The following is a 25,464-nucleotide window of genomic DNA, read 5'->3' on the forward strand; positions in this document are numbered from 1 at the left end:
GGTCGTAAGTGAATCTGTTAGCCGCCTCGGCGGACTGACTCGCCTTGCCTAATGTTATGACTTTATCCTTTGTTTTAGGTGACCTGTGTGCCTTTCTAATACTCACACTCGCTGAGTGTTACTGACCTGTTTTTCTTCCCCCCCAGCTGATTACTCTTGGTTATTCGGTGTTTTTTGACACTATGCTATTTTGTTTTGATTCTTTGTTCTTGTTTCATACCTGGAATGTCGTATGCTTATTATGCCTGTTCACACATACTTTATGCATCCTTGTTTTTCTGTGTAGCCACCTGGGTCTTCCGCCATTTTTCTTTAGTTTGTCACTATGGTACTCCGTATCTCTTCACTTAATGTTAGGGGTTTGAATAGCCCCTGTAAACGGAGTTCTGTCTGGAGGGAGGCCCGTCGCCTTCGCTGTGATGTGCTCTTTCTCCAGGAGACTCATTTTTGTGTAGGCAAAAGTCCTAAATTTTCTAATCCCTCTTTCCCTCATATATATCAGGCTTCTTGCAATGCTAAGCGTAAGGGTGTTCTTATTGCTGTGCGGGATTCAGTAGCCTTTTCCCTTGAATCCACTTTAGTTGATCCCGGGGGTCAGTTTTTGGGGCTTAATTGCCTTATTAACAATGTTAAGTATACTTTAGTGACTGTTTATCTCCCGAACCGTTCACAGGCGCAGTATTGGAAATCTGTGCTCTCCAAGATTCGAACTTTTGCTACTGGTATGTTGATCATCGGTGGGGATTTTAATTGCTTAGTTGATAATTCTCTAGACTCTTCCAACCCCAAGAGATGCTCCCCTATATTGTCTTCCTCTTTGATTGCTCAGGGCCTTTATGACGTCTGGCGTTGTCAACATGGCGGGGAACGAGATTATAGCTATTTCTCTTCTTCGTCCTCCTCTTACTCCCGTATTGACTTCTTTCTTACTGACAAAATTGGGTTGATGCAGACGGAATCTACGGCTATTGGGCTGATCACCTGGACTGATCATGCTCCGGTGTCCCTCTCTCTACATGAGAAGTTTTCCACTGCTATGCCTACCCAGTGGCGCTTGAATGAGTATATCCTAGATCATCCCTCTTATGATGAGCACCTCCGTGAGGCCCTGAGGGAATATTTTTCCCTCAACTCCCCCTCCGTATCAGACCCTCATGTGCTCTGGAATGCTCATAAGGCATATATGCGAGGGTTACTTATTCAGGCGTGCGCGAGGGCCAAAAAGGAACGATCTAAAGACATAGATGCTGCATTTCGCTCCCTATCCTCCCTCTCCACAATTAATAAGCTTAACCCTACTCCCACTGTCTCTGCGGAGATTAGGCAATGTCAACTCCGATTGCAGGGCCTTCTGGCTTGCCAACAGGACTTAGCTTTTAAGCGTTTTCAATGTCAGGCCTATGTGCATAATAGTAGGGCTAGTGCCTTTTTAGCCAGAAAAATCAAACAGTCGCGCCCCAAAACCCGTATTGCCCACCTCGTGGATGACTCGGGTACTAAAGTAATTGACCCCCGCCGTATTGCAGAGCAGTTTCGTTTATATTATAAGTCGTTATACAATCTTAGGGATGATCCCCAGACATACCAACCATCTAAGGAAGAAATTGATAGATTCTTAGATTCTGTGGCCCTGCCCCGCCTTTCCCCTGCGCAGTCTGCCTCCCTAGCCTCGCCTATCACTTTATTTGAAGTTACGGAAGCTATAGCCTCGCTGAAGCCGCTAAAATCCCCTGGTCCTGACGGCTTTTCAGGGATCTACTACAAGAAATACGCAGATATTTTGTCCCCTTATCTTTTAGCTGTGTTCAGAAAGGCGGCGGAGGAGCAATGCTTCCCGGAAGAAATGTTGTCGGGTGCGGGTGTCCCAGATGTTAAAAAATATTATATGGCGTCTGTCCTAGATCAACTTAAGGTCGGGTGGGATGAGACTTCTAAATGGCGCTGGGCCGAAATTGAGGAATGCCTTCTGGATGCCCCGCTTATGAGTATTTTACGCCCTAAGGATTCAAGCCCGCCCATCACTTCCCCTCCCTTACTGAGTATTAGGGCCACAGTGTCTGCTTGGCGTTATTTTTTGTCATATACCTCCAGAGAAGACCTGGTCCCTTTATCTAAGCTACCCATACTATATTTAACCTCTTTTCTCCCCCAGCTGCGACTCCGTGGATGGGTCTCTAGGGGTCTCTATAAAGTTGCTCATCTGTATACGGATGACGGGCTTAAGTCGTTCTCCATGTTACAGGAAGAGTTCCAGCTCCCTAAAACGGATTTCTTTAAATATTTGCAGTTGCGTCATTTTTTTCAATCCTACGAGCCCTCTAGATTGACCTTTCCCAGGTTAGCCTTAAAACTGTGGAATAGGTCCTCGCCTGTTAGAGGTGGGTTATCTGTGTTTTATGGCTTTTTCTCTGTCCCCCTGGAGCGGATCAAGCCTCTTCACCTGCTCCGTTGGGGGGCGGATCTTGCCAGACCCATCCCTCTGTCGGATTGGTATGTGGCAGCTGGGTTTGTTAAACGTGTATCTAAGGGGGCAGCACATTGGGAAACGGCTTTGAAAATCATGCTGAGGTGGTATAGGACTCCGGTCCAAATGGCGCATATTGATCCTTCTTGTCCCAGACTCTGCTGGAGAGGATGCGGCCAAGTAGGTTCCTTCTTGCACTTGTGGTGGGACTGCCCACCGGTACAAATAGCGGTATTTCATTTCATGTCCACCATAGCTGGTTTAGATATCAGTCCTTCTCCTGGTCTCGCCCTTTGTTTCTTAGATATTGGTAGTTTTCCCTCGGATATGCAGGTCGTTTTGGGGCAGATCGTGCTCGCAGCTCGGGCCATGATCGCTCGTCAGTGGAAGTCCGCTCTTTGTTTGACCTTAGCTGAACTATTTCACCATGTGAACTTGGCATGTACCTTGGAACGTTTGTTGTCTAACAAAAACCATACTTACGCCAAGTTTCGATCCCAGTGGTCTCTCTGGATTTTGTATGTGGAGTCTAATAAGGGTGTTCTTCCTCCTCGGCCTCAGGCCGCCCCCATGGGGACCCCTTGATTACTATTTACCTACTATGTTGTTATCCCAGGTGGCTTTATTTCATTTTATTCTATTTTTTGGATGTATTTTGTGTTTCTCTGGTACTGTATTCAGGTATGTGGTTTTGTTGTTTATGTTATTGTTTGGTTTTCTTGTCCTTTTCTGTTCCTATTCCGTCTCCCCTATTTCTCTCTTTCTTGTTTCTTTCCTGTTCCCTTCTGGTTGTGTTCCCCCTTTCATCCCTTTCTTGTCTTCTCGTAGAATTGGTGTCTTTGTAGCATTTGTATATCTGGTCCTTTGGTCTTTGTATGTTTGGTCATGTTTGTGTCATCCGTGTTTTTGGGTTGCAGCCCGAAGTTCCAGCTTACAATGCCTATTCTACTACTTGGACTTATGCCGATTCTTCCTATGTTTGTAGTTGCTTTTTTACTATATTGTAAAAGCTTTCTTCTTCTCAATAAAAATCATATTTAAAATAAAAAACGAAAGCAATTGGGGTCCACCAATCCCCATGTGGTCATGGGCCTCATTGCATCTGCTATAGCAGTAGTTCCGCCACTGGGTAGGTCTTAGAATTTAGGGCCCCACTTGTAAACTTGCCCAGCGTCCCACTTTGTCCAAAATCGGTCTTGAGTGCAATTAAAAAAAGACTGATGTATGAAGTATATGATGACTGAAGTATAGCTTGTTTGGACAGGTTGGCTTAGATTGTGTTAAATAAATAATGAAAATGTAGAATCTGTTGTGTTGTTGTCAGGCTTGGAGTGGCCCTCCAAGATATCAGTGAGTCCCCCAGTGAGCACCATGCCTTTAGGGGGCCCTACCTGACACGCTTCTTTTCTGATAGATGCTGTCTGGTTCCGGTGTCTGTTCAGTCTTGTGTTGGTGCCTCTTTGCTGTCCTGTGCCTCATCTAACCACTGAGAGTAATCAGTGTCCTCAGGGTTCGCTAGAGAGGAACTACTATATACCGCAAGCAAGTAATGTCAGCCATTGAACACCTCGGATGCTGCAGTCAATATAGACTGCAACAATATTTGGCGATGTAGACTGTGACACATCTGAGTAATATAGAAAATATAATGGCTGATTTATCAAGAACAATGCTTTCAGGTTCAAAGTTTGAACCTGATTTATAATGAATGGCCTAAACAGATGCTATCATTTACATTAAAAAAACTGGTGTAAATGATGGCTCATCCTACCAATTTCTGGAAAACTTGGCTTCTTGGCTTTCTATCATGTGAAATTCCTGACCTCATCATGGGCGATTTTAACATCCCAGGTAATACCTGTGTCCCAAGCTGCCTTACAGTTTCTCTCACTAACCACTTCTAGGCTTCCGGTACCATTTTTATGCACATGACAACCAACCATATACCTCTTCTCATAACGTCCCCCCTGCACTACTACACACCATTGACTGCCACTCTGCTGTCTCAAATATAATGCCTTTGTTTTATCTACCTTCCCCTTACTAAACTCTAAACACTCTATTCATCTATCTACAATCATTTCTAAACACAGGCGTCACGCTCATCTATCAGTCTAGACTCTACAGCGATGCCTCCAGTCTGTGTCAGTCGCTACATTGGCTGACTATTGATTACAAAATACAATATAACGTTATCACCCTCATCTACAAGGCTCTCCATAATACTGCACCTCCCTACATCTCCTCCCTCATCTCTGTCTACCAACCAACCCATGCTCTCCGTTCACTCAATAATTTAAGACCAAATCCTCTATTATCAATCCTGTATCCAAGACCTTTCCCGAGTTGCACCACTTCTCTGGATTGCTCTACCCTGGACAATTACATTAACTCCCAATTTCCACAGCTTTAAACGCATCCTAAAGACACCTCTTCAGACAGGTCTATCACAATTCTGAATATAAACCCTACTGCAGATATGCTCCCTAAAACTGAACCACCACCGTTCATGTTCCCGCATTACCCCACAGGAAATGATACCTTATCGGACTTTAACCTTTTATGTCCAGACATATATGCCAGACCATATGCATATAAAAGGACACTGACTAGTGACAGCTCATACAGCTTTATTTATATGCATTATTAAAATAACCATTATCACAAAAATGACTGGACCACTGTATAAGCAATGCTATCTCCTATGCCTCCCCTGCTACTACTTATAGCACCCCCTCTACCTCATAGATTGCAAGCTCTTGTTAGCAGGGCCCTCAAATCCATTATGCAAATTGACTTTTTAATGTCTCATTTTGTCTGTAATTTAACCCAAAGATTTGTAAAGTGCTGTGGAATATGTTGGCATTATATAAATGAAATATATTATATTATAAATCTGATGGGTCCAAGGAAGTGGCATGACATTTTATTGGCTTGTACGCCAATAGCAGTAGGGTAGGCCCCCTAGAATCAATTCCACTGACATCCCAGTTCGACAACGGTTGTTCATTTGATTTTCTATTTACCAAAGACCTGCTAAGGATAAGATTTTTTTTTTTACTATTATGTCATGATAAATAAAACCGTGGCATTCAAACATAGTGTACTTTTTTCATAACTGTATATGTGGGCTCTAGCAATGTGATTTTTTTTGTTTTACTTTATTTAAAAAATTAAAACCAATGCCATCTTTATTTATCAGTATATTTACTTTATTTTGTAAAAGAGTTGTACAAACTTTTGAAATGGCATTGGCATACAGCTCTGACGCCTGTAGTCTCACTCCATTTATTTTATATTCTTCTTAAGATTGTAATCAGATTTAGTTTAATCATCTCCACACAGAGCCGCCAATATTTTTTCATAATCTCCTTTTGTTTCATCCTGCAAACAAATAATTAAATTAATGTTAATAATTAGAGATGAGCGAGTAGTGTTCGATCGAGTAGGTGTTCGATCGAATACTACGGTATTCAAAATACTTGTACTCGATCGAACACTACTAGCTGTTCGAAGTTTAAGATTCGATGCAGAACCAGCGTTGATTGGCAGAATGCTATACATTCTGCCAATCAACGCTGGTTCTTCTCTTATCTTTCCAAAGTCTTCTCCGCGCTGTGTCCCCGCGTCTTCTTCCGGGTGGAATTCACTCTGCCTAGGCATCCGGCCTAGGCAGAGCCGACTGCGCATGCGCGGGCATGCACGCGCATACACGCGCATGCGCAGTCGGCTCTGCTCAGGCGTCGGGCCTGGGCAGAGCCACACGCGCATGCGCAGTCGGCTCTGCTCAGGCGTCGGGCCTGGGCAGAGCCGCACGCACATGCGCTGTCGGCTCTGCCTAGGCCGGATGCCTAGGCAGAGTGAATTCCACCCGGAAGAGGACGCGGGGACCCTGCGCCGGGAGAAGACTTCAAGCAGAATCCAGCCCGACAGTCACTCGGGGACTTGGTAAGTATGATTTTATCGAATGTTGCCTACCCCTGAAACGAACATTTCCCCCCATAGACTATAATGGGGTTTGAAATCCGTTCGAACAGTCGAACAGTGTGCGGCTGTTCGAATCGGATTTCAAACCTCGGACACTTTAGTGTTCGCTCATCTCTATTAATAATAATAATAATAATAATAATAATAATAATAATTAATACAGTTCAGCCTATAGGAAAATGTACGTGACAAGTGTCATGTGCATAGACCCTGCATGAATGCTGATGGAGTCCTCATGTATCTTTACATGGCAGAATTGGCACAAACTAAAAATTTATCTTCAGGCTAGTTACACACTACTGCTCAGTCTCCGTTTGGGAATTCTGTCCCCCCCATTCCATTTTAAAAATGTGGAGTGAAAAAAAATAAAAATCACTGTTTTCATCATATATATAATAGATGAAATGAGATTTTGGAGGGATTCTTATCTTACCCAGGCTTTGCTCTGTGCTGTATATTACTACCCCAAACTGCTACCCAGCTCAACCCACCATTCTTTGATTGACAGCTCTCCCGCCGAGGCAGCAGTTGAGAGGTAATCAACAGCACAGAGCGAAGCCCAGGAAAGATAACACTTCCAAAGCCCTTTTTACCTAATTTGGATTTGAATAAAACAGCGACTCTCTTGATAATGGAGCTGCAATGCTGAATAACAAAGGCATATTTGGAAAGTGGGTAAAGAGTACTACAAGGTACTGGGATTACAATTTTCCTGTTTCTCTGGTGTAGCAGAGCTCAGCACACACTCAGTTCTGCTACATCTCGGTTGTAGCAGAGCTCAAGCACAGCCAGCTCTGCTACATCTCAGGTGTAGCAGAGCTGTGCGCTCAACACTGCTACATCTGAGATCAGACTGTAGAACGATATTAGACTCCTCCGACACACAGCTCTGCTGCATCTCTGGTGTAGCAGAGCTCAGTGCACACTCAGCTCTGCTACATCTCTGGTATAGCAGAGCTCAGCGCACACTCAGCTCTGCTACATCTCTGGTGTAGCAGAGCTCAGCGCACACTCAGCTCTGCTACATCTCTGGTGTAGCAGAGCTCAGCGCACACTCAGCTCTGCTACATCTCGGGTGTAGCAGAGCTCAGCGCACGGCCAGCGTTGATGGGCCGAATGCTGTACTCTGTATGGCATTCGGCCAATCAACGCTGGTCAATGCATTCCTATCGCAAGCTGACAGAGATCCTGATAGTGGAGTAATACAGGTACTTGGGCATGTTAGATGCCCCCAGGCATGCTTCCCCTGCTGTTCCAGTTGCATTCCAGGGTGTTGGAATCATTTCCTGGGGTGTCTTAGTGGACTTGGTGACTCTCCTGAGTCGAAGTGTGGCTTCCCCTGAAATGAAGCATTTTTCCCCATAGACTATAATGGGGTTCGATATCCGTTCGAATAGTCGAATATTGAGGGGCTATTCGAAACAAATATCGAATCTTGAATATTTCACTGTTAGCTCATCTCTATTCTTTATACTATCATACATACCAAAATCGCTTGTAGCAGAGGTTTTCCATACATTCTCTTGTAATGAGCCTTGATTTCATTCATGTCTATTTCTGAACGGGAGACCATGACTCGAATTAAGTCTGTGTCCCTAGTTCCAGAGCCCTGTATACAGTACAAAATTTTGTTGAGAATACATATAAAAAATATAAAATAAATATTTAAGAAGTTACATAGAAAAAAAAAATACATACATTCAATTCATAGAGAAACAAACACCCAGCTTACTTATTACAGGGTATATAGTAAAAGTGCAACAATTGTTTGGAATCTAATATTCACATTAGAGGATCTGTTACCATGTTGGCATTAAAGGGATTCTACCATTAAACTACCTTTTTTTTCTAATGAACATGTCGGAATAGCCTTAAGAAAGGCTATTCGTCTCCTACCTTTAGACGTGGTCTCCGCCGCGCCGTTCCGTAGAAATACTGGTTTTAACCGGTATGCAAATGAGCTCTCCGCAGCAATGAGGGCAGGCCCCAGCACTGAAACACCGATGAGCGCGTCCCCATTGCTGCCCAGAGCTCTTTCCTGCGACGCCTCCTTCTTCTGCAGCAACTCCGCCTCTTCTGGCTTCTCTTGCTCTTGTAGTTCTATACAGGAGCATAGAGAGGCCACCACAAAATGGCTCCTGTATTGAACTGCAAGAGTGGCTACCCAAAAATGGCCGCCGGCCGGCTCCTGTATTGAACTGCAAGAGTGGCTACCCAAAAATGGCCGGCGGCCATTTTGGGGTGGCCTCTCTATGCTCCTGTATAGAACTACAAGAGCAAGAGAAGCCAGAAGAGGCGGAGTTGCTGCAGAAGAAGGAGGCGGCACAAGAAAGAGCTCTCGGGCAGCAATGGGGATGCGCTCATCGGCCTTTCAGCGCTGGGGTCCAACCTCATTGCTGCGGAGAGCTCATTTGCATACCGGTTAAAACCGGTATTTCTACGGAACAGCGCGGTGGAGACCACGTCTAAAGGTAGGAGACGAATAGCCTTTCTTAAGGCTATTCCGACTTGATATTTAGAAAAAAAAGTAGTTTAATGGTAGAATCTGTTATGCCTCCAGCAGGTATCTCATATTACCTGTCATAGCTCCATCTAGTGGCCATTGTGCAAATTACAAACTACCATACCTTTTTTATGTGTCCCACTAGAGTCACCGTAGTTCCCGCCCACAACTTGGTGTTGTCACCAGGCTACACTGTAATTAGTCCTTTTCACTTCAGGCATAGACCCTGCCACACCATCTTATACCTTCTCCAAGACTTGGGCCTTAAGTAGCATCGTTGGTATGTAATAGCTATACCCAGCACTATACCTTCATGTATTACATATATTGTTATGTTTCCACACTCCCTAGCATAATTTCTATATGTAGTTGTTCTAGCTAGTAGACCATGCTCATTGAGCCAGACCCAGCTCCCATTCCAGACCACATGTAACCATACGCCTCATAGATGTCTATTACCTCCCCACTACCACAATGTTACGTATCTGATGTACCTTCCAGCAAGATACATGTATAGTTTGTCATAGTGTGCTGTTATGTAATAGTAATGCCTGCATAGCCATGTCATAGAAGATTGTCACATGTATGTCTGCCATAGTAATACATACACAGTTTGTGTCATGGAAGATTACCACATGCCCATTGTAACTGCAATGTACTGTTTTCTGTTCCCCAGTTTCACCCTATCCCTTGTAATAAAAGCAAAGTTTGGACACCTCTCCAGAGTGCATGAGTTACTGGGAAGGAGTTTAGCTGCCTGTCAACCTATACCCCACACACATAGGGAGGACAGAACAGTGAAACAACGGCTTCTTACAGGCCAAGCAGCAAGATTCTGAACCCTACACAGCGCCTCCATGTCAGCAAGCAACAGCAGACCCTTTGAGACGAGATCTCACATCTCAGCAAGCTCCAGGAACTCAGATACGTCAGTGAGTAGCTCCATGGCCGCCAGGACCCGCGCAAAGGCTGAAGCAGCCAAAATACGCGCAGCATTTGCAGAGAAGGAGATGCAAATGGAGATAGAGAAAGCACGCCTGGAAGCAGCCACTGCAGAGCAACAACTGCAACTAGAGAAAGCACGCCTAGAAGCTTCACTGAAAAAGCTAGCACTAGATAGGGAAGCAGCAGCCGCTATGGCAGAAGCAGAAGTCCTAGAGGAAGCAGTAAACCTCACAAGTGACAGACCCGGCAGCATACTTGGACCCGAATCTAGCCTCCATGACAGCATGCAGCGTACCTCAAACTACGTGCTAGGACATGTCAAACCAGAAAGCATTCTGCACACTGGTCCAGAGACTGAGACCACCCCGGTTGATGTGTCCCTGCCAAATCCCATCACACAACAAACACCTTCAGCTTACCACCGTCTCCCAACGCAGCCTGTACCCAGAGTGAAAAATGCCCACAGCGCGGTCGTATCTCTTAAGAGAGAACGGGAAGATGCCGGCTACTACAGAAACAACACATTCTCAATTGGCTACGGCCCACCACATCCCCTACTCAACGGCTCCACTCCAGAAGTGGCACCCCCAGATCCTACGGCACCTAGCTTTTACCAGTTCTTCACGCGACGTGAACTGGTAACCAAAGGACTCACAAAGTTCGATGACCGTCCCGAGAACTTCAGAGCCTGGCGAGCCTCATTTGAAGACACCATTAAAGGTCTAGATCTGTCGGCAAGAGAAGAGGTGGGCCTCCTGGTCAAATGGCTAGGGGACGAATCAGCAGAGCACGCTAAACACCTCAGAAACATCAACGTCAGGTACCCAAGCACCGGGTTGAGCATGATATGGGAGAGACTCGAAGAGTGTTACGGCGCACCAGAAGCGATAGAGAATGCACTCTTCAGGAGGATTGACGCCTTCCCCAAAATTACCAACAAAGGCCTCCATAAGCTGAGGGAATTGACGGACCTACTGTTAGAGCTCCAATCTGCCAAAGTTAGTGGAGACCTGCCAGGCCTTGCGCTCTTAGACACAGCACGTGGCATCAACCCCCTTGTCCAGAAGCTGCCTTATAATCTACAAGAGAGGTGGATCAACCAAGGTTCTAAGTACAAACAACAACATAAAGTTCCATTCCCTCCTTTCTCCTTCTTCGTAGACTTCGTGCGTCAACAAACAAGGGCTAGAAATGACCCCAGCTTCGACCTCGCAGCCCTCGACACCACCTATTTCAGAACTGGTAAACCTGCAGCGATCGGCGACTCGAAAGCCATACTGGTTGCTGCATACAAAACCAATGTGTTCCCCGCAAACTCCTCACGTGAAACTTACCGCACTGTAGAGACCTCAACGGAAAACCCGTGCAGAGAATGCCCTCTGCACAAGAAGCCTCATGCACTGCTAAAATGCAGAGGGTTTAGAGAGAAGTCCATTGAAGATCGCATTGCCTTCCTCAAGGAGAATCACATTTGCTACAAATGCTGTGCATCAGCTTCCCATCTTGCAAAAGACTGTACAGCCAACATCAAATGTGCAGAATGCGACAGCAGAGAGCACAATACAGCCTTACACCCAGGGCCAGCGCCATGGACTCTCACACCCTCAGACCTGGGTACAGAGCATGGCGGGGAGGAGGTAGGGACAACACCTCCTGAAGTGACAACCCAGTGCACCCAAGTCTGTGGGAGAGGGCTTAACGATAGATCTTGCTCCAAGATCTGTCTCGTTACAGTTTATCCCATTGGCTACAAGGAGAAGGCGGCAAAGCTATATGCAGTCCTCGACGAACAAAGCAACAGGTCGCTTGCGAGCTCATCCTTCTTCAACATGTTCAAAATTGAGGGACACAGCTTCTCATATTCACTCAACACATGTTCAGGTGTGAGTAAAGAAACAGGAAGAAGAGTCACCGGCTACCAAATTGAATCTATTGATGGCGAGATATCCTTACCTCTACCTACTCTGATCGAGTGCAACCATCTTCCCAACAACAGGGAAGAAATCCCCACACCGGAGGCAGCGCTACGCCATGAGCATCTCAAACCCATAGCACCCCTCATCCCTGCCTTGGACCCAGAGGCTCAGATAGTGCTCCTGCTCGGAAGAGACATCATAAGGCGAGAGAACAAATAAACGGCCCTCACGATTCCCCGTATGCTCAGAAGCTTGACCTAGGGTGGGTCATTACGGGCAACGTTTGCCTAGAAGCTGCGCACGCATCAACTACAGTGAACGCTCTCTACACAAACTTATTGGAGGTCGGACTCCCACCTCCTTCCCAACCATGCCCCAATAGGTGCCTCATAAAAGAGGAGCCCGCTAGCATAACTCACTCTGAACCAACAGAAGTCACGAACTGTTCCCGCAACAAAGGTATGGGCCACTTGGGGTGTATGATCCCCCAAGAGACTAAAGAAGATGATAAGGTAATGCCCTCCAATAGAGACAAAACCTTCTTAAAGATAATGGAGGAAGTTTCCTTCAAACGTGAAACAAATAGTAGAGCCGCACCGCCACCTCTCAGGCCATGGGGAGGCCATCTCCCCAACAATAGAGATCAGGCACCAAAGTGTTCTCTTTCACCCGGATCCAACTCTCAAAAGAAACCAGAAAGGAAGGGACGTCTCCCCTCATTCATGAACCAGCGACTAGAGCACGGCCGCACAGAGGTGACTTCACCCCCAACAGAAATGACATCAGGCTACAGCCACAACGAGACTATGAGACCTTACGTCTACGCGAACGATAGACCCCAAAGAGGTAAAGAGTCAACAGTCTTTCACGACCCAACGAATAGCCCCCCTTATGAAGACCCACGCGGACAACTAGAGCCAGAATCCGACTCAAAGATTCGGCCTCAAGTTTCCACAGTAACTACGACAGTTTCCAATGTGCCGCTTGGGCCCAAACGCCCTACCAAGCTCCCTGTCTGGAAGTTGTTGTGCAAAAACCTATGGCGGCGAGTGCAGAACTTGGCAGTTACCTTCTGGAAAAAGTGGGGGCTACAATATACCCGTACTTTACAGGCAAGGAACAAGTCGCAAGCCAGCCAACCCAACACGAGAGTTGACAACATGGATCTTCCAAAAGACTCTCAGTCCAAGAGAAATGAAGAGCCTCTGGGACTGGTGACCAGAATGTTCCCAAGTGAAGGCGGAAAAGCCCAGAAAATGGAACTCGAGGATTACAGGCAAAGTGAACCCAGACCTCTCTTCAGATCAGTGACTGATTCAATCTCACGGTTCTCCCCAGAGACATCTTAGTGTGGTACCCTCGGGTACCAGGCGGGGAGTGTTATGCCTCCAGCAGGTATCTCATATTACCTGTCATAGCTCCATCTAGTGGTCATTGTGCAAATTACAAACTACCATACCTTTTTTATGTGTCCCACTAGAGTCACCGTAGTTCCCGCCCACAACTAGGTGTTGTCACCAGGCTACACTGTAATTAGTCCTTTTCACTTCAGGCATAGACCCTGCCACACCATCTTATACCTTCTCCAAGACTTGGGCCTTAAGTAGCATCGTTGGTATGTAATAGCTATACCCAGCACTATACCTTCATGTATTACATATATTGTTATGTTTCCACACTCCCTAGCATAATTTCTATATGTAGTTGTTCTAGCTAGTAGACCATGCTCATTGAGCCAGACCCAGCTCCCATTCCAGACCACATGTAACCATACGCCTCATAGATGTCTATTACCTCCCCATTACCACAATGTTACATTCTGATGTTCCTTCCAGCAAGATACATGTATAGTTTGTCATAGTGTGCTGTTATGTAATAGTAATGCCTGCATAGCCATGTCATAGAAGATTGTCACATGTATGTCTGCCATAGTAATACATACACAGTTTGTGTCATGGAAGATTACCACATGCCCATTGTAACTGCAATGTACTGTTTTCTGTTCCCCAGTTTCACCCTATCCCTTGTAATAAAAGCAACGTTTGGACACCTCTCCAGAGTGCATGAGTTACTGGGAAGGAGTTTAGCCTCCAAAACTTCAATTAGCATGCCAGTTTTTTTGGGTTTTTTGTTTTTTAAATGAAGCATATCTGCAGTTTTTTTTCCCCCACAATGTGAGGATTAGATCTACCAAAATTACATTCCCCTTGCTGGTAATTACCAACATGGGGCCGTAGCCTTAAGGGGATATTTCTGTCAGAATGAGCTGTATCTTTATTTAATATGTGTTACAGGTGTGGCAATACCAAATATATATTGTATTTTTTTTCTTTCAATATAATTGCTCAATGAGTGCTGCTTTAAATTCTAAGGTCAGTGACGTCATGTTTATTTGTTGTATGGCCTGTAAGCAGCTCAATAGTATGCAGTAAAGATAAGCGAACGGCGTTCGATCGAATTGATATTCGATCGAATATCAGGCCGTTCGAGGTATTCGATTACAATCGGATACCACGAGGCAAACGCACTAAAAATTTGTATCCCTTCCCACCTTCCCTGGCACTTTTTTTGCACCAATAACTGTGCTGGGGAGGTGGGACAGGAACTACTACAACGGAGGCATGGGAAAAAAAACCGGAAAAAGTAATTGGCTGGCTAAATCGGGTGACCTCCACTTTATATGAATGGTCGATTTCAGATTCGGGTCATATGAGACTGTGAACTATTTGACTGAGACAGGGAAAGAAATAATTGCAGAGTTAGCTAGGGATTACCTTGATTTAGGTGGGAATATTACTCAAACAGCTCTTTGGGGCTCTATCTCGTCGGGATCCTTGTCAGCTTACGATATGTGGGAGCAGTCTCCATTGTGGTCAGATTTTAGACTCCGCCTCCCCACAGACGAGCCTCCAGCAGGACCAGCGATGATTGGCTGAATGCTGTACACTGGCCAATCAACGCTGGTCTATTCATTCCTATGAGAAAGAGAGTCAGCTCCCTCATAACAGCAAGCTGCCAGCTCTCCCAGCTAGCAAAGACAAGCCTGCTGCATCTCTGGTGTAGCAGAGCTCAGCGCACAATCAGCTCTGCTACATCTCTGGTGTAGCAGAGCTCAGCGCACACTCAGCCCTGCTACATCTCAGGTGTAGCAGAGCTCAGCGCACACTCAGCCTTGCTACATCTCAGGTGTAGCAGATCTCAGTGCACACTCAGCCCTGCTACATCTTTGGTGTAGCAGAGCTCAGCGCACACTCAGCTCAGCTACATCTCTGGTGTAGCAGAGCTCAGCGCACACTTAGCTTTGCTATATCTCGGGTGTAGCAGAGCTCAGCGCATGGCCAGCTCTTCTACATCTCAGGTGTAGCAGAGCTGTGCGCTCAACACTGCTACATCTGAGATAGGAGCACAATGGAGACTGCTGTGGACCAATCTTAGACTCCGCCTCCTCCGGCAGAACCAGCGTTGATTGGCCGAATGCTGTACTCTGTATGGCATTCGGCCAATCAACGCTGGTCAATGCATTCCTATGGGAAAAAGTCAGCTCCTGCATATTGCAAGCTGACAGAGATCCGGACGAGACAGTGGCGTAATACAGGTACTTGGGCATGTTAGATGCCTCCAGGCATGCTTCCCCTGCTGTCCCAGTTGCATTCCAGGGTGTTGGCATCATTTCCTGGGGTGTCAAGGTGGTCTTGATGACTCTCCTAAATCGAAGTGTGGCTTCCCCTGAAACGAAGCATTTTTCCCCATAGACTATAATGGGGTCCAATATTTGTTCAAATAGACGAATATCGAATTTCGAATATTTCACTGTTCGCTCATCTCTAGTATTCAGGTGAATTGGGCTGAGCTGCAATACCAAGGACAGTGCCTATGCAATGTACAATGCTTAAACACTGACAGCTAAGGTGTTAGTCCTGCCTCCCCCAGGGCCTACTACAGATTTCAGTGCCAGAGCCCTTGATCAGGCCCCTAGTTGCCAACCCCTCCCCCCAGGAACCCATTATATCTCACTATAGTTATCTCATATTGTGGGGCAAGGTGTAGATGAAGGCTGATATCCACTGCTAATGGCACTGGCTATGCTCCTGACTGTTGCCCTGTCCATAACATAACAATACGTCATGGTGTACTACTACACCACTACTACTGAGCTCTGCTGCATCGGACTGCTACATTGGCCAGCTCTGATACATCTGCCAGCTCTGCTAAATCGGGCCGTGCGCTCAGCTCAACTACTCCAGATATGCAGCCAAGCAGAGCACATGCCCAGCTCTGCTTCATCTGCGATGTAGCAGTGTCCGATGTAGCAGTCCGATGCAGCAGAGCTGAGTGTGTAGCATCAGACATCGGACACTACTACATCGGAGATGAAGCAGAGCTGGGATTTTAAAGATGATGCTATTCACCACACAGCATGTAGTCCAAAAATTGTTTAAATTTTTGTACCCCACGCTGTGTAGTAATTAACCCCCTCCCCCCCACCGGTGTCCGCTTACCTGCAGCTCCCTGTTCTTCTTGGTCCAGTCTGGTCCTCTGTCCAGTCTTCAAAGTGCCCTGCCCCCCTCTCCCCCGACTAGTATTATAGAGAAGGCGGACACTGCTATATCGGACACTACTACATCGGCCAGCACTGCTACATCAGAGATGAAGCAGAGCTGGCCGTTCGCTGAGCTTGGCTAGTCCGGAGTAGTGGAGCTGAGCACACGGCCCGATGTAGCAGTGCTGCCGATGTAGCAGTGTCCGATGCAGCAGAGCTGGACCTGCTACACACTCAGCTCTGCTGCATCGGACTGCTACATAGGACACTGCTACATTGGCCAGCACTCCTACATCGGAAATGAAGCAGAGCTGGCCGTTCGCTGAGCTCAGCTACTCCGGAGTAGCAGAGCTGAGTGCACGGCCCAATGTAGCAGTGCTGCCGATGTAGCAGTGTCCGATGTAGCAGTCCAATGCAGCAGAGCTGGACCTGCTACACACTCAGCTCTGCTGCATCGGACTGCTACATCGGCCAGCACGGCTACATCGGAAATGAAGTAGAGCTGGCCATTCGCTGAGCTCGGCTACTCCGGAGAAGCCGAGCTGAGCACACGGCCCGATGTAGCAGTGCTGGCCAATGTAGCAGTCCGATGCAGCAGAGCTGGATCTGCTACACACTCAGCTCTGCTACATCGGACACTGCTACATCGGCCAGCACTGCTACATAGGAGATGAAGCAGAGCTGGCCGTTCGCTGAGCTCGGCTACTCTGGAGTAGCCGAGCTGAGCGCACGGTCTGATGTAGCAGTGTTGGCCGATGTAGCAGTGTAGCAGTGTCCGTTGTAGCAGTCCGATGCAGCAGAGCTGAGTGTGTAGCAGGTTCAGCTCTGCTTCATCTCGGCATAGGAATGCATTGACCAGCGTTGATTGGCCGAATGCCGTACTTCTGTATGGCATTCAGACAATCAACGCTGGTCAATGCATTCCTATGGGAAAAAGTCAGCTCCCGCATATTTTCTTTTTTCTTTTTTGGTAGAGTTGGAAGGGACCTCAAGGGCCATCGGGTCCAACCCCCTGCGAGTGCAGGTTTTCCTAAATCATCCCAGCTATATGTTTATCCAGATTCCACTTGAAGATTTCCATTGATGGAGCGCCCACCACCTCCCGTGGCAGGCTATTCCACTCTCTCACTACCCTCACTGTCAGAAAGTTTTTCCTAATGTCTAATCTGTATCTCTTTCCCTTTAGTTTCATCCCATTGCTTCTTGTACTTCCTTGTGCTAATGAGAATAGGGTAGATCCCTCTGCACTGTGACTACCTTTCAGATATTTGTAGACTGCTATTAAATCTCCCCTCAGCCTTCTCTTCTGCAAACTAAACAATCCCAGTTCTTTTAGCCGCTCCTCATAGGACATGGTTTGCAGACCTTCCACCATTTTGGTTGCTCTTCTCTGGACTTGCTCCAATATATCGATGTCTTTCTTGAATTGAGGCGCCCAGAACTGTACACAGTATTCCAGGTGTGGTCTGACCAGGGAAGAGTACAGCGGAATAATGACCTCTCTTGATCTAGATTCAATGCTTGTCTTAATACACCCCAGAATTTTATTAGCCTTTTTTGCAGCAGCACCGCACTGTTGGCTCATGTTGAATTTGTGATCTACTATTATGCCCAAGTCCTTTTCCCCTATGCTATCACTTAGTTCTATTCCTCCCATACTATATATGTTTTTTACATTTCTGTTACCCAGATGTAGAACTTTGCATTTGTCCCTGTTAAATACCATTTTGTTCGCCTCAGCCCATTGTTCCAGTGTGTCTAAGTCCTTTTGAATACACTCTCTCTCCTCTCTAGTGTTGGCTATTCCTCCTATCTTCGTATAATCTGCAAATTTTATGAGTTCCCCAATAATTCCATCGTCCAGATCATTTATAAAGATATTAAAAAGTACTGGGCCCAGAACAGAGCCCTGCGGCACCCCGCTTTTGACTTTCTTCCAGTTCGATGTGTAGCCATTTAGTATTACTCGTTGTGCCCGATCATTAAGCCAGTTGTGAATCCACCTAACTGATTTTTTGTCAAAGCCATACTTAATAATTTTTTCAATAAGAAGGTTATGTGATACTTTATCAAATGCCTTACTGAAGTCAAGATATATTATGTCCACGGCATTCCCTTGGTCCAACCATTCAGTGATTTTGTTGTAGAAAGAAATCAGGTTAGTCTGACAAGATTTATTAGTCCTAAAGCCGTGCTGGCTCTGGTTAATTAATGCCTTCCCATCCAGGTACCGAAGTAAATGTTCCTTGACAATTTGCTCAAAGATTTTTCCTGCTATCGAGGTCGCAAGCTGACAGGGATCCCGATGAGATGGAGCCCCAAAGAGCTGGGTGAGTAACATTCCCACCTAAATAAAGGTAAGCCTAGCTAACCCTGCCTGTAGATCTTTCCCTGTCTCACAGTCACACAGTTCACAGTCCCAAATTAGTCGGATGTTAAATCCACCGTTCGTCTAAATTGGAGATTTAGCCAGCCAATTCCTTTTTCCGATTTTTTTTCAATGCCTCCATTGTCGTAGTTCCTGTCCCACCTCCCCTGCGCAGTTATTGGTGCAAAAAACGCGCCAGGGAAGGTAGGAGGGGATACAAATTTTTACTGTGTTTGCCTCGTGGTATTCAATTGTAATCGAACAACTTGAACGGCCTGATATTCGATCGAATATGTATTCGATCAAACGGTGTTCGCTCATCTCTATTACAAACATTTACGTGCATTTAGCCTAAAATGTGCTAGATTCATACAACCTGTACGTTTGCTTACTCTGGCACAATGTTGGGGCGCAATGTTGTATCTTAGGTCACACCCCCTTTTTCGACAAATCTAACAACCTTAAAAAAATGGGTGCAAGAAATGTACACCAGGCTTTTTGGCACAAAATGCCATCTCACCACTTGGATAAAATTCTCTCTTATAGTCACATTTCTAAAGGTCTTATTGAATGTTGGATCACTACAACCTCTGTTGTGCCAAATTGGTTCCAGTATAATATTTTGGCAGGCAGGGAATGAATTACATGTTGCAATTAAAAACAAGCTATCTTTTGGAAATATATCAAGCAATGTGGACAAGATCAAACATGAATGTTATACCTTCATTGACAAGTAAAGTTTTTCAGCAAAGTAAGCAGGTTTGCTCGAAGCACATTTCACTATAAATAAAGAAGAAACAAGAAAAATTACACATTTGCTTAAGCTCTGAAAGGAGGCGCTTACTACCAACAGCAGTGGCTGTGAACATTGAAATGTGGTAAAAATTTCTGTGGGCATTTCTGGTTAGAACTTTCTCCATATAGGACTATGCTATGTGCTGATACGATACCAAAAGTCTTTCTTTGCATTGGAAAAATCTGTAGTGATGTGCTGGTACCATTGTTTGGTCTACAGTTTTTTGGGGATCCAACACTGGAGAATTAGTGCAAAAGCACACCACAGTGAACAATTAATGAAACATAATTGAACACTGAACACTGAATTCAGCGCACTGTCGGCTTTCACGATCTGTGCCCCGGGTGAAGAGCTATCGGGGCCGGTACCGTAGCTCTTCACAGTCAGAAGGGGGTTTCTGACACTTTGTCAGGAACGTCCTGCTGCACAGCAGCACCTATCGCGCTGAACAGTGTGAGAGGGGAGGAACGCCCCCTCCCTCTGTTCACAGTGCTCGTCCATAGACGCTATAGGTGCTGCTGTGCAGAAAGACGTTCCTGTTGGCACTGTTGGCTTTCCAGCGGTATATAATACCGCATGTGCCCAAATCCATGAAAGGTCCTCTTTAACCACCCCCGCCACTACACCAATATGTTTTTGTGAAACATTAAGGTCAAACAGTACTCTTCCTTCTTGGGACTCAACTTCTCAAACACTGCAGCGGCCCTGGGCCAGGCACCAGGCTTCTGATAGGGCCCCAGAACAAAAACAACCAGGCAATATGCTACTAAAAAATACATTTAAGTTGGGTGACATTAAGCACCAGGATATATTAGCATGTGTCAATATAGTGGGCCCCAGAATTAAATTTTGCTGGGGCTTTAGATGCCAAAGTTCGATACCATTCTGACTGGATCTACAATGGTACACTGTATATCAAATTGCAGATAAAAAAGTAGGAATGGGTCTGTAAAGATTTTTAACCTCTGAATGTAAACAGGGAACATATTACTTTGTACAAAAACAAACATCTTAAGAGAATGGAAAATTAATACGTACCAACTGTTGTAAGACAGTTTTCAATGTCTCCTTTCATCTCCAGGTTCAAAGCCTTGTTCATATCATGTTTGCTGTAGCTCCGGTACTTTTGAAACACTGCAATGTATTTATTTAGATATTAATTAACATAATTTTACTCCCAAATATTGAAATCGAAAATGTAAAACAAATTAAAGCCTGATTCACATGTGCATTTGGGTTTCCATTCTAGGAATGGCGACAGGCAGAATGCAATGATGATGCACATTGGCCAGGACCTACAGTATTAATATTTGCTCTCGAAAAAATTCAAATTGTTCAGATTTGCTGGACCTCTGCAGATATAGTCTAAAAACATAAGGTAGCTGCGGCTGTGCTGGGACATCTGTCTAGCCTAAACTCTCTGCATTCTCCAAGGGCAAGTATTAACATCACAGAAAGACCCCAAAAATAAAAAAAAATGTTTGACACTTGTGGTAGTCTTGAACCAAGTTTTCAATTTAAATATATAGCCCACTAGGTTATTTCTATGATAGATTGCTCAATATTACCAACAAGGTTGGTTTGCAAGAGTATCTTGTTCAAAATAAGGGAACGTGATTTCAACTTCTGTTTATCTAAATGAAGCTTGAAGAAAATCTGTATTCCCTGTCGTCCTCAACAGCGGCACAATGTGGGGGTATTTCTGCCCCTGTGTGCTGGTAGGACAGGCGGATATTTAATTAGCCAATCAAATGCGTGGCAGGCCCTATAAGAGGGCACAAGAACCTCCCCTCTGCGTGTTTTTTTCTGTCCTGTGTGGACAGAGGACAGGTGGGAGGACTTGTGTCCTCTTTGAGAAGCTCAGCAGGATCACTCACCTCCTGAGCGGTTGTTTTCTTCTTGTCACCTTCTGTGCCCTGCGGGGAGAAGGTGCTTGTTAGCCATGTGTGGCTACCCCCCTCTATCCCCCCTGCCCCCCTCTCCTCCGCTTCCCCTGCTCCTTGTGACTTACCTGACATTTTGGTGAGAGTCCGGGGACTCCGCATGCCGCCTCTGGTGGCCGCACGGACTGCCGGCGGGTGGAACCACACTGTTGTGTATCCTGTTCCCCGCCGGCCGCTGTAAGCGCGCACTTCCGGTTTCGCCGGAAGTATCATAGCGCCATGGCAACGGCCTGGCGCTGGCGGCTGCTCACTCAGGGAAGATTCAGGCCTTATTAAAGGCCGGAAAAGACGGGGAGATGTGGGGGTAAGTGCCCGTGTTAAGGGCCTCTTGGTGGGGGGGAATGTATATCTTTGCAGACCCCTGATTACAGGAGTAGTTGTCTGGGCAGGTTGCCTCACCTGCTTTGATTGTGGCTCCGCCCACTTCCAGCCGGCCAGAATTAAGAGGCTGGCTGGCCTGGTGTCAGAGACCTTCCTGCAGTATCTGCTGAAGGCGTGCGATTGTGGTGTTCATTGATCTTGAACTCTTTTCCAGTTTGCAAACTTTATTGGGAACCGGCTGTGATGGCCGAGTGGTTAAGGTTTTGGACTCGAAATCCAATGGGGTCTCCCCGCACAGGTTCAGATCCTGTTCACAGCGCCAGCCCGGCTAGCTCAGTCGGTAGAGCATGAGACTCTTAATCTCAAGGTCGTGGGTTCGAGTCGCACGTTGGGCGCCAAGTCACCTTGCTGTCCGGTCTACTGGACCTGGTAAGATTTACCCTTTTTTTAAAAGCTGGTATGATGTCATGGTGACAGTGTTGCATGGTCTATTATCTCTCTCTGTAGGATATGTCATCCTCTACTACCCCTCCTGGGGATGGTAGGAGGAAAACCTCTTCCAAGAGGAAACATCTTTCCTGCTTCGATTGCGACACACCGCTCCCTGATGGTAGGTAGCGGCTTGAAAGGTTGTGCCCTGCGGGGTACTACTGGTCCTATAACTTGCCTATTTTCAGGCTATGAGTGGGCCCGTTGTCGCGGGTGCAGAGGTCCTCCACCTGTGGAGCCCTCTCCCAGAGATATGATGGCCTGGGTCAAGGAGATGGTGAGTTTGGGCATCGCTTGGGTAAATAGTTTTTCCCTTGCTTGTACTCTCCTTTTTGTTTTGCAGGATGATTCCCGCAAAGGGATCCATTGCACCTTGTCTCAGCTCACCAGGAGACCATGCTCTGAGCTCCGTTCCTCGTCTCTCCCCCCCCCCCCTTGTAACACCTGCGGGTGGCAGAGGATGATTCCTCCGAGGACGACTCAGTTATTCCAGCAGAACTGCGTTCCATTATGAACAAACGGGCAGGCTGCTGAAGTCCATCCGGTCTACAGTGGGCCGAGATGTTGACGGGGAAGCCTCCACTTCTGCCTCTGGGGGACATATTGCCTTCCATGCGGACGCCACGCTGACCGACCTTATGGCGCAGCAGTGGAAACAGCCAGAGAAAGGACATTCGCTTTCCAGGATCTTCAAGAGTTTGTTTCCTATTAACACTACCCAGTGGGATTCCTGGGGGCCTCCCCCGAAGGTGGATTTGGCTGTAGCAAAGCTGTCCCGCAGAACCCTGATGCCCTTGGAAGATGGTTCAAATCTTCAGGACCCTCTGGATCGTAGGGCGGACTCCGTTCTGAAGAAGGTCTACTCAGCTTCCTCCGCGCAAGCCTCTGTGGCCATAGCCTCCTCTATGGTTGGTGACTTTTTGCGCAACCGCTTAGCCGCCTTGGAGCGGGATATAGACTTGGGCGTAGACAGAGATGAGATTCTGGCCTCTATGAAAAGAGTTCATAGGGCTGCAGATTATTTGGCGGAATCCTCCTGCCATCAATTAAAAATCTCCGCCAAATCTATGGCGTTGTCTACTGCGGCCCGTAGACCCCTTTGGCTAAAGCCTTGGCGGGCAGATTTTGCGTCTAAAGCAGCACTCTGTGCTCTCCCCTTTGAGCCGGGAAGGGTGTCTGGCCAAAGCTTAGACGCCATTATGGAGGGATTAGCTGAAGGTAGGGGAAGGTCCCTACCTCAAGCATCCAGGGGCAGACGTGCTCCCTCTAGAGGCAGAGGTTCTTCCTCTAATTATAGACGCCCTTCCCAACAACGGCGTTTTAGATATCGCCCTAGGGGAGCTGGTCGTGGCGCTTCCAAGGAGGACACCAAGAGGAAGCCTGAGTTTTGACGTGGGGCAGCTCCCTGTGGCCCCCCTTCCTGGGAGGACGTCTTTCCTCCTTTTCCAGAGCATGGTTCACCCATATCCAAGACCCATGGGTGTTGAAGATCATACAACACGGGTATCACATCGACTTTCATCTTCCACCTCCAGATCGGTTCGTTTCCACCCAAACTCTTCCACCTTCTCAGCAGGCCAGTCTAGAAGCCTTGGTTGCCGAATATGTTACCAAGGGCGCCCTGGAGAAGGTACCAGCCTCAGACCTCGGTCTGGGAGTCTACTCCCCCGTCTTTCTGGTCCCCAAGTTCACCGGGGGCTGGAGGATGATAATAGATCTGAGGTACCTCAATCGGTTTATCAGGAAGAGGTCATTTCGAATGGAAACCGTGGATTCCGTGGCTGTGTTTCTTCAGCCAGGAGAGGTGATGGTTACCCTCGATTTGAGGGACGCCTATCTACATGTCCCCATTGCTCATTTCCACAGGAAGTTCCTCAGGATTGCCGTCGCTATGGCCGGCCACAGGGAGCACTATCAATTCACAGCTCTGCCATTCGGCATCACATCCGCCCCACTGGTATTCACCAAGGTGATTTCTCCGGTCGCCGCGGCCCTCAGACTTCAGGGTCTTTTCATCGTCCCTTATCTAGACGACTGGCTACTGAAAGCTCAGTCTCCTGCTGCCCTCCTCCAGCAGCTCAACCTTGCCATCAACTTCCTACAGGAGTTAGGATTATCAATTGGGAGAAGTCCGAAATCGTTCCATCCACCTGAAGAAAATTCCTCGGATTTATAGTGGATTCAGAAGCGATGCAGATCTTCCTCTCCAGTCCAAGGAAGGAAAGAATCCAAGCCAGTGCACGATTCCTATTGCGCACTTGGCAGGTAACCATCCGGACCGCCATGAGAGTCCTGGGCCTGATGTCATCCTCGGCCAGGGTGGTGCCTTGGACTTTATGGCATTTGCGTCCCCTGCAGATGGAAGTGTTGAGAACCTGGAACAGGTCTCCACGGGGATTGCACAAGAAGATCTGCCTTTCTCCCGCTACCTGTCTTTCTCTCAGATGGTGGATACACCTGAAAGACGGAAGGTCCACGGTCCCGACAGTGTGGACCCTGTTGACAACAGATGCATCCCAGTGGGGATGGGGAGCCCATTGTCAAGACAAAACTGTACAAGGACGATGGAGATGTCCGGAGCTGGGGTCATCCAATCTCAAGGAACTCAGAGCAGTGTACCTGGCCCTAGTACACTTTGCCGCAGAATTGAAAGGCAAGTCTGTCAAAAACCGGTCAGACAATATGACGGTGGTAGTCTATATAAACAAACAAGGGGGCACCAGGTCACCAACCTTGCTGAGAGAGACGAATCTCATATTTGCCTAGGCGGAGAAGAATCTGGTCCAGTTATCCGCTGTTCACATAAAGGGCTCCCTGAACATAGTAGCGGATCAGCTGAGTCAGGGTATTACCGTATCAGTAGAATGGTCTCTCAATCCAGACGTATTTCAACAGATCGTCCAGAGATGGGGTCTCCCGGAGGTCGATCTTATGGCTACCCGACTCAACGCCAAGGTGGGGACCTTCTGCTCTCTGTACCAGGAGGACAATCCCTTGGCGGTGGATGCCCTGTCCATCCCATGGAGGTTCAGGCTGTTTTACATATTCCCTCCAATTCCAATCATACCGAAGGTATTGATAAAAATAAGACAGGACCAAGCCTCGGGAATAGCCATAATCCCGTTCTGGCCAAAAAGGGCTTGGTTTGCTCAGCTCATACAAATGAGTCAGGGCATATATTGGAGGCTTCCC

At 46.9% G+C, this 25,464-nt stretch overlaps 1 protein-coding gene and 1 non-coding gene across 2 annotated transcripts in view; one reads left to right on the forward strand and one right to left on the reverse strand.

The window, feature by feature from the left end:
- Positions 1–5,690: 5,690 nt before the first annotated feature.
- The window catches only part of LOC142210116 (annexin A1-like), a 50,478-nt gene continuing 30,704 nt past the window's right edge, over positions 5,691–25,464 (reverse strand). Inside the window, exons 10-13 of the mRNA XM_075279146.1 lie at positions 20,558–20,653; positions 19,445–19,503; positions 7,938–8,060; positions 5,691–5,848 (exon numbers count right to left, since the gene is read on the reverse strand). Of these exons, the coding sequence (XP_075135247.1) occupies positions 5,792–5,848; positions 7,938–8,060; positions 19,445–19,503; positions 20,558–20,653 (335 nt within the window). The 3' untranslated portion in view covers positions 5,691–5,791. The remainder of the gene's footprint in view (positions 5,849–7,937; positions 8,061–19,444; positions 19,504–20,557; positions 20,654–25,464) is intronic.
- Positions 22,021–22,102, forward strand: TRNAS-CGA (transfer RNA serine (anticodon CGA)). Its single transcript has one exon. It is a non-coding gene; the product is annotated as a tRNA-Ser (tRNA).

This window comes from Leptodactylus fuscus, chromosome 1, assembly GCF_031893055.1.
Source record: "Leptodactylus fuscus isolate aLepFus1 chromosome 1, aLepFus1.hap2, whole genome shotgun sequence".
NCBI lineage: Eukaryota > Metazoa > Chordata > Amphibia > Anura > Leptodactylidae > Leptodactylus > Leptodactylus fuscus.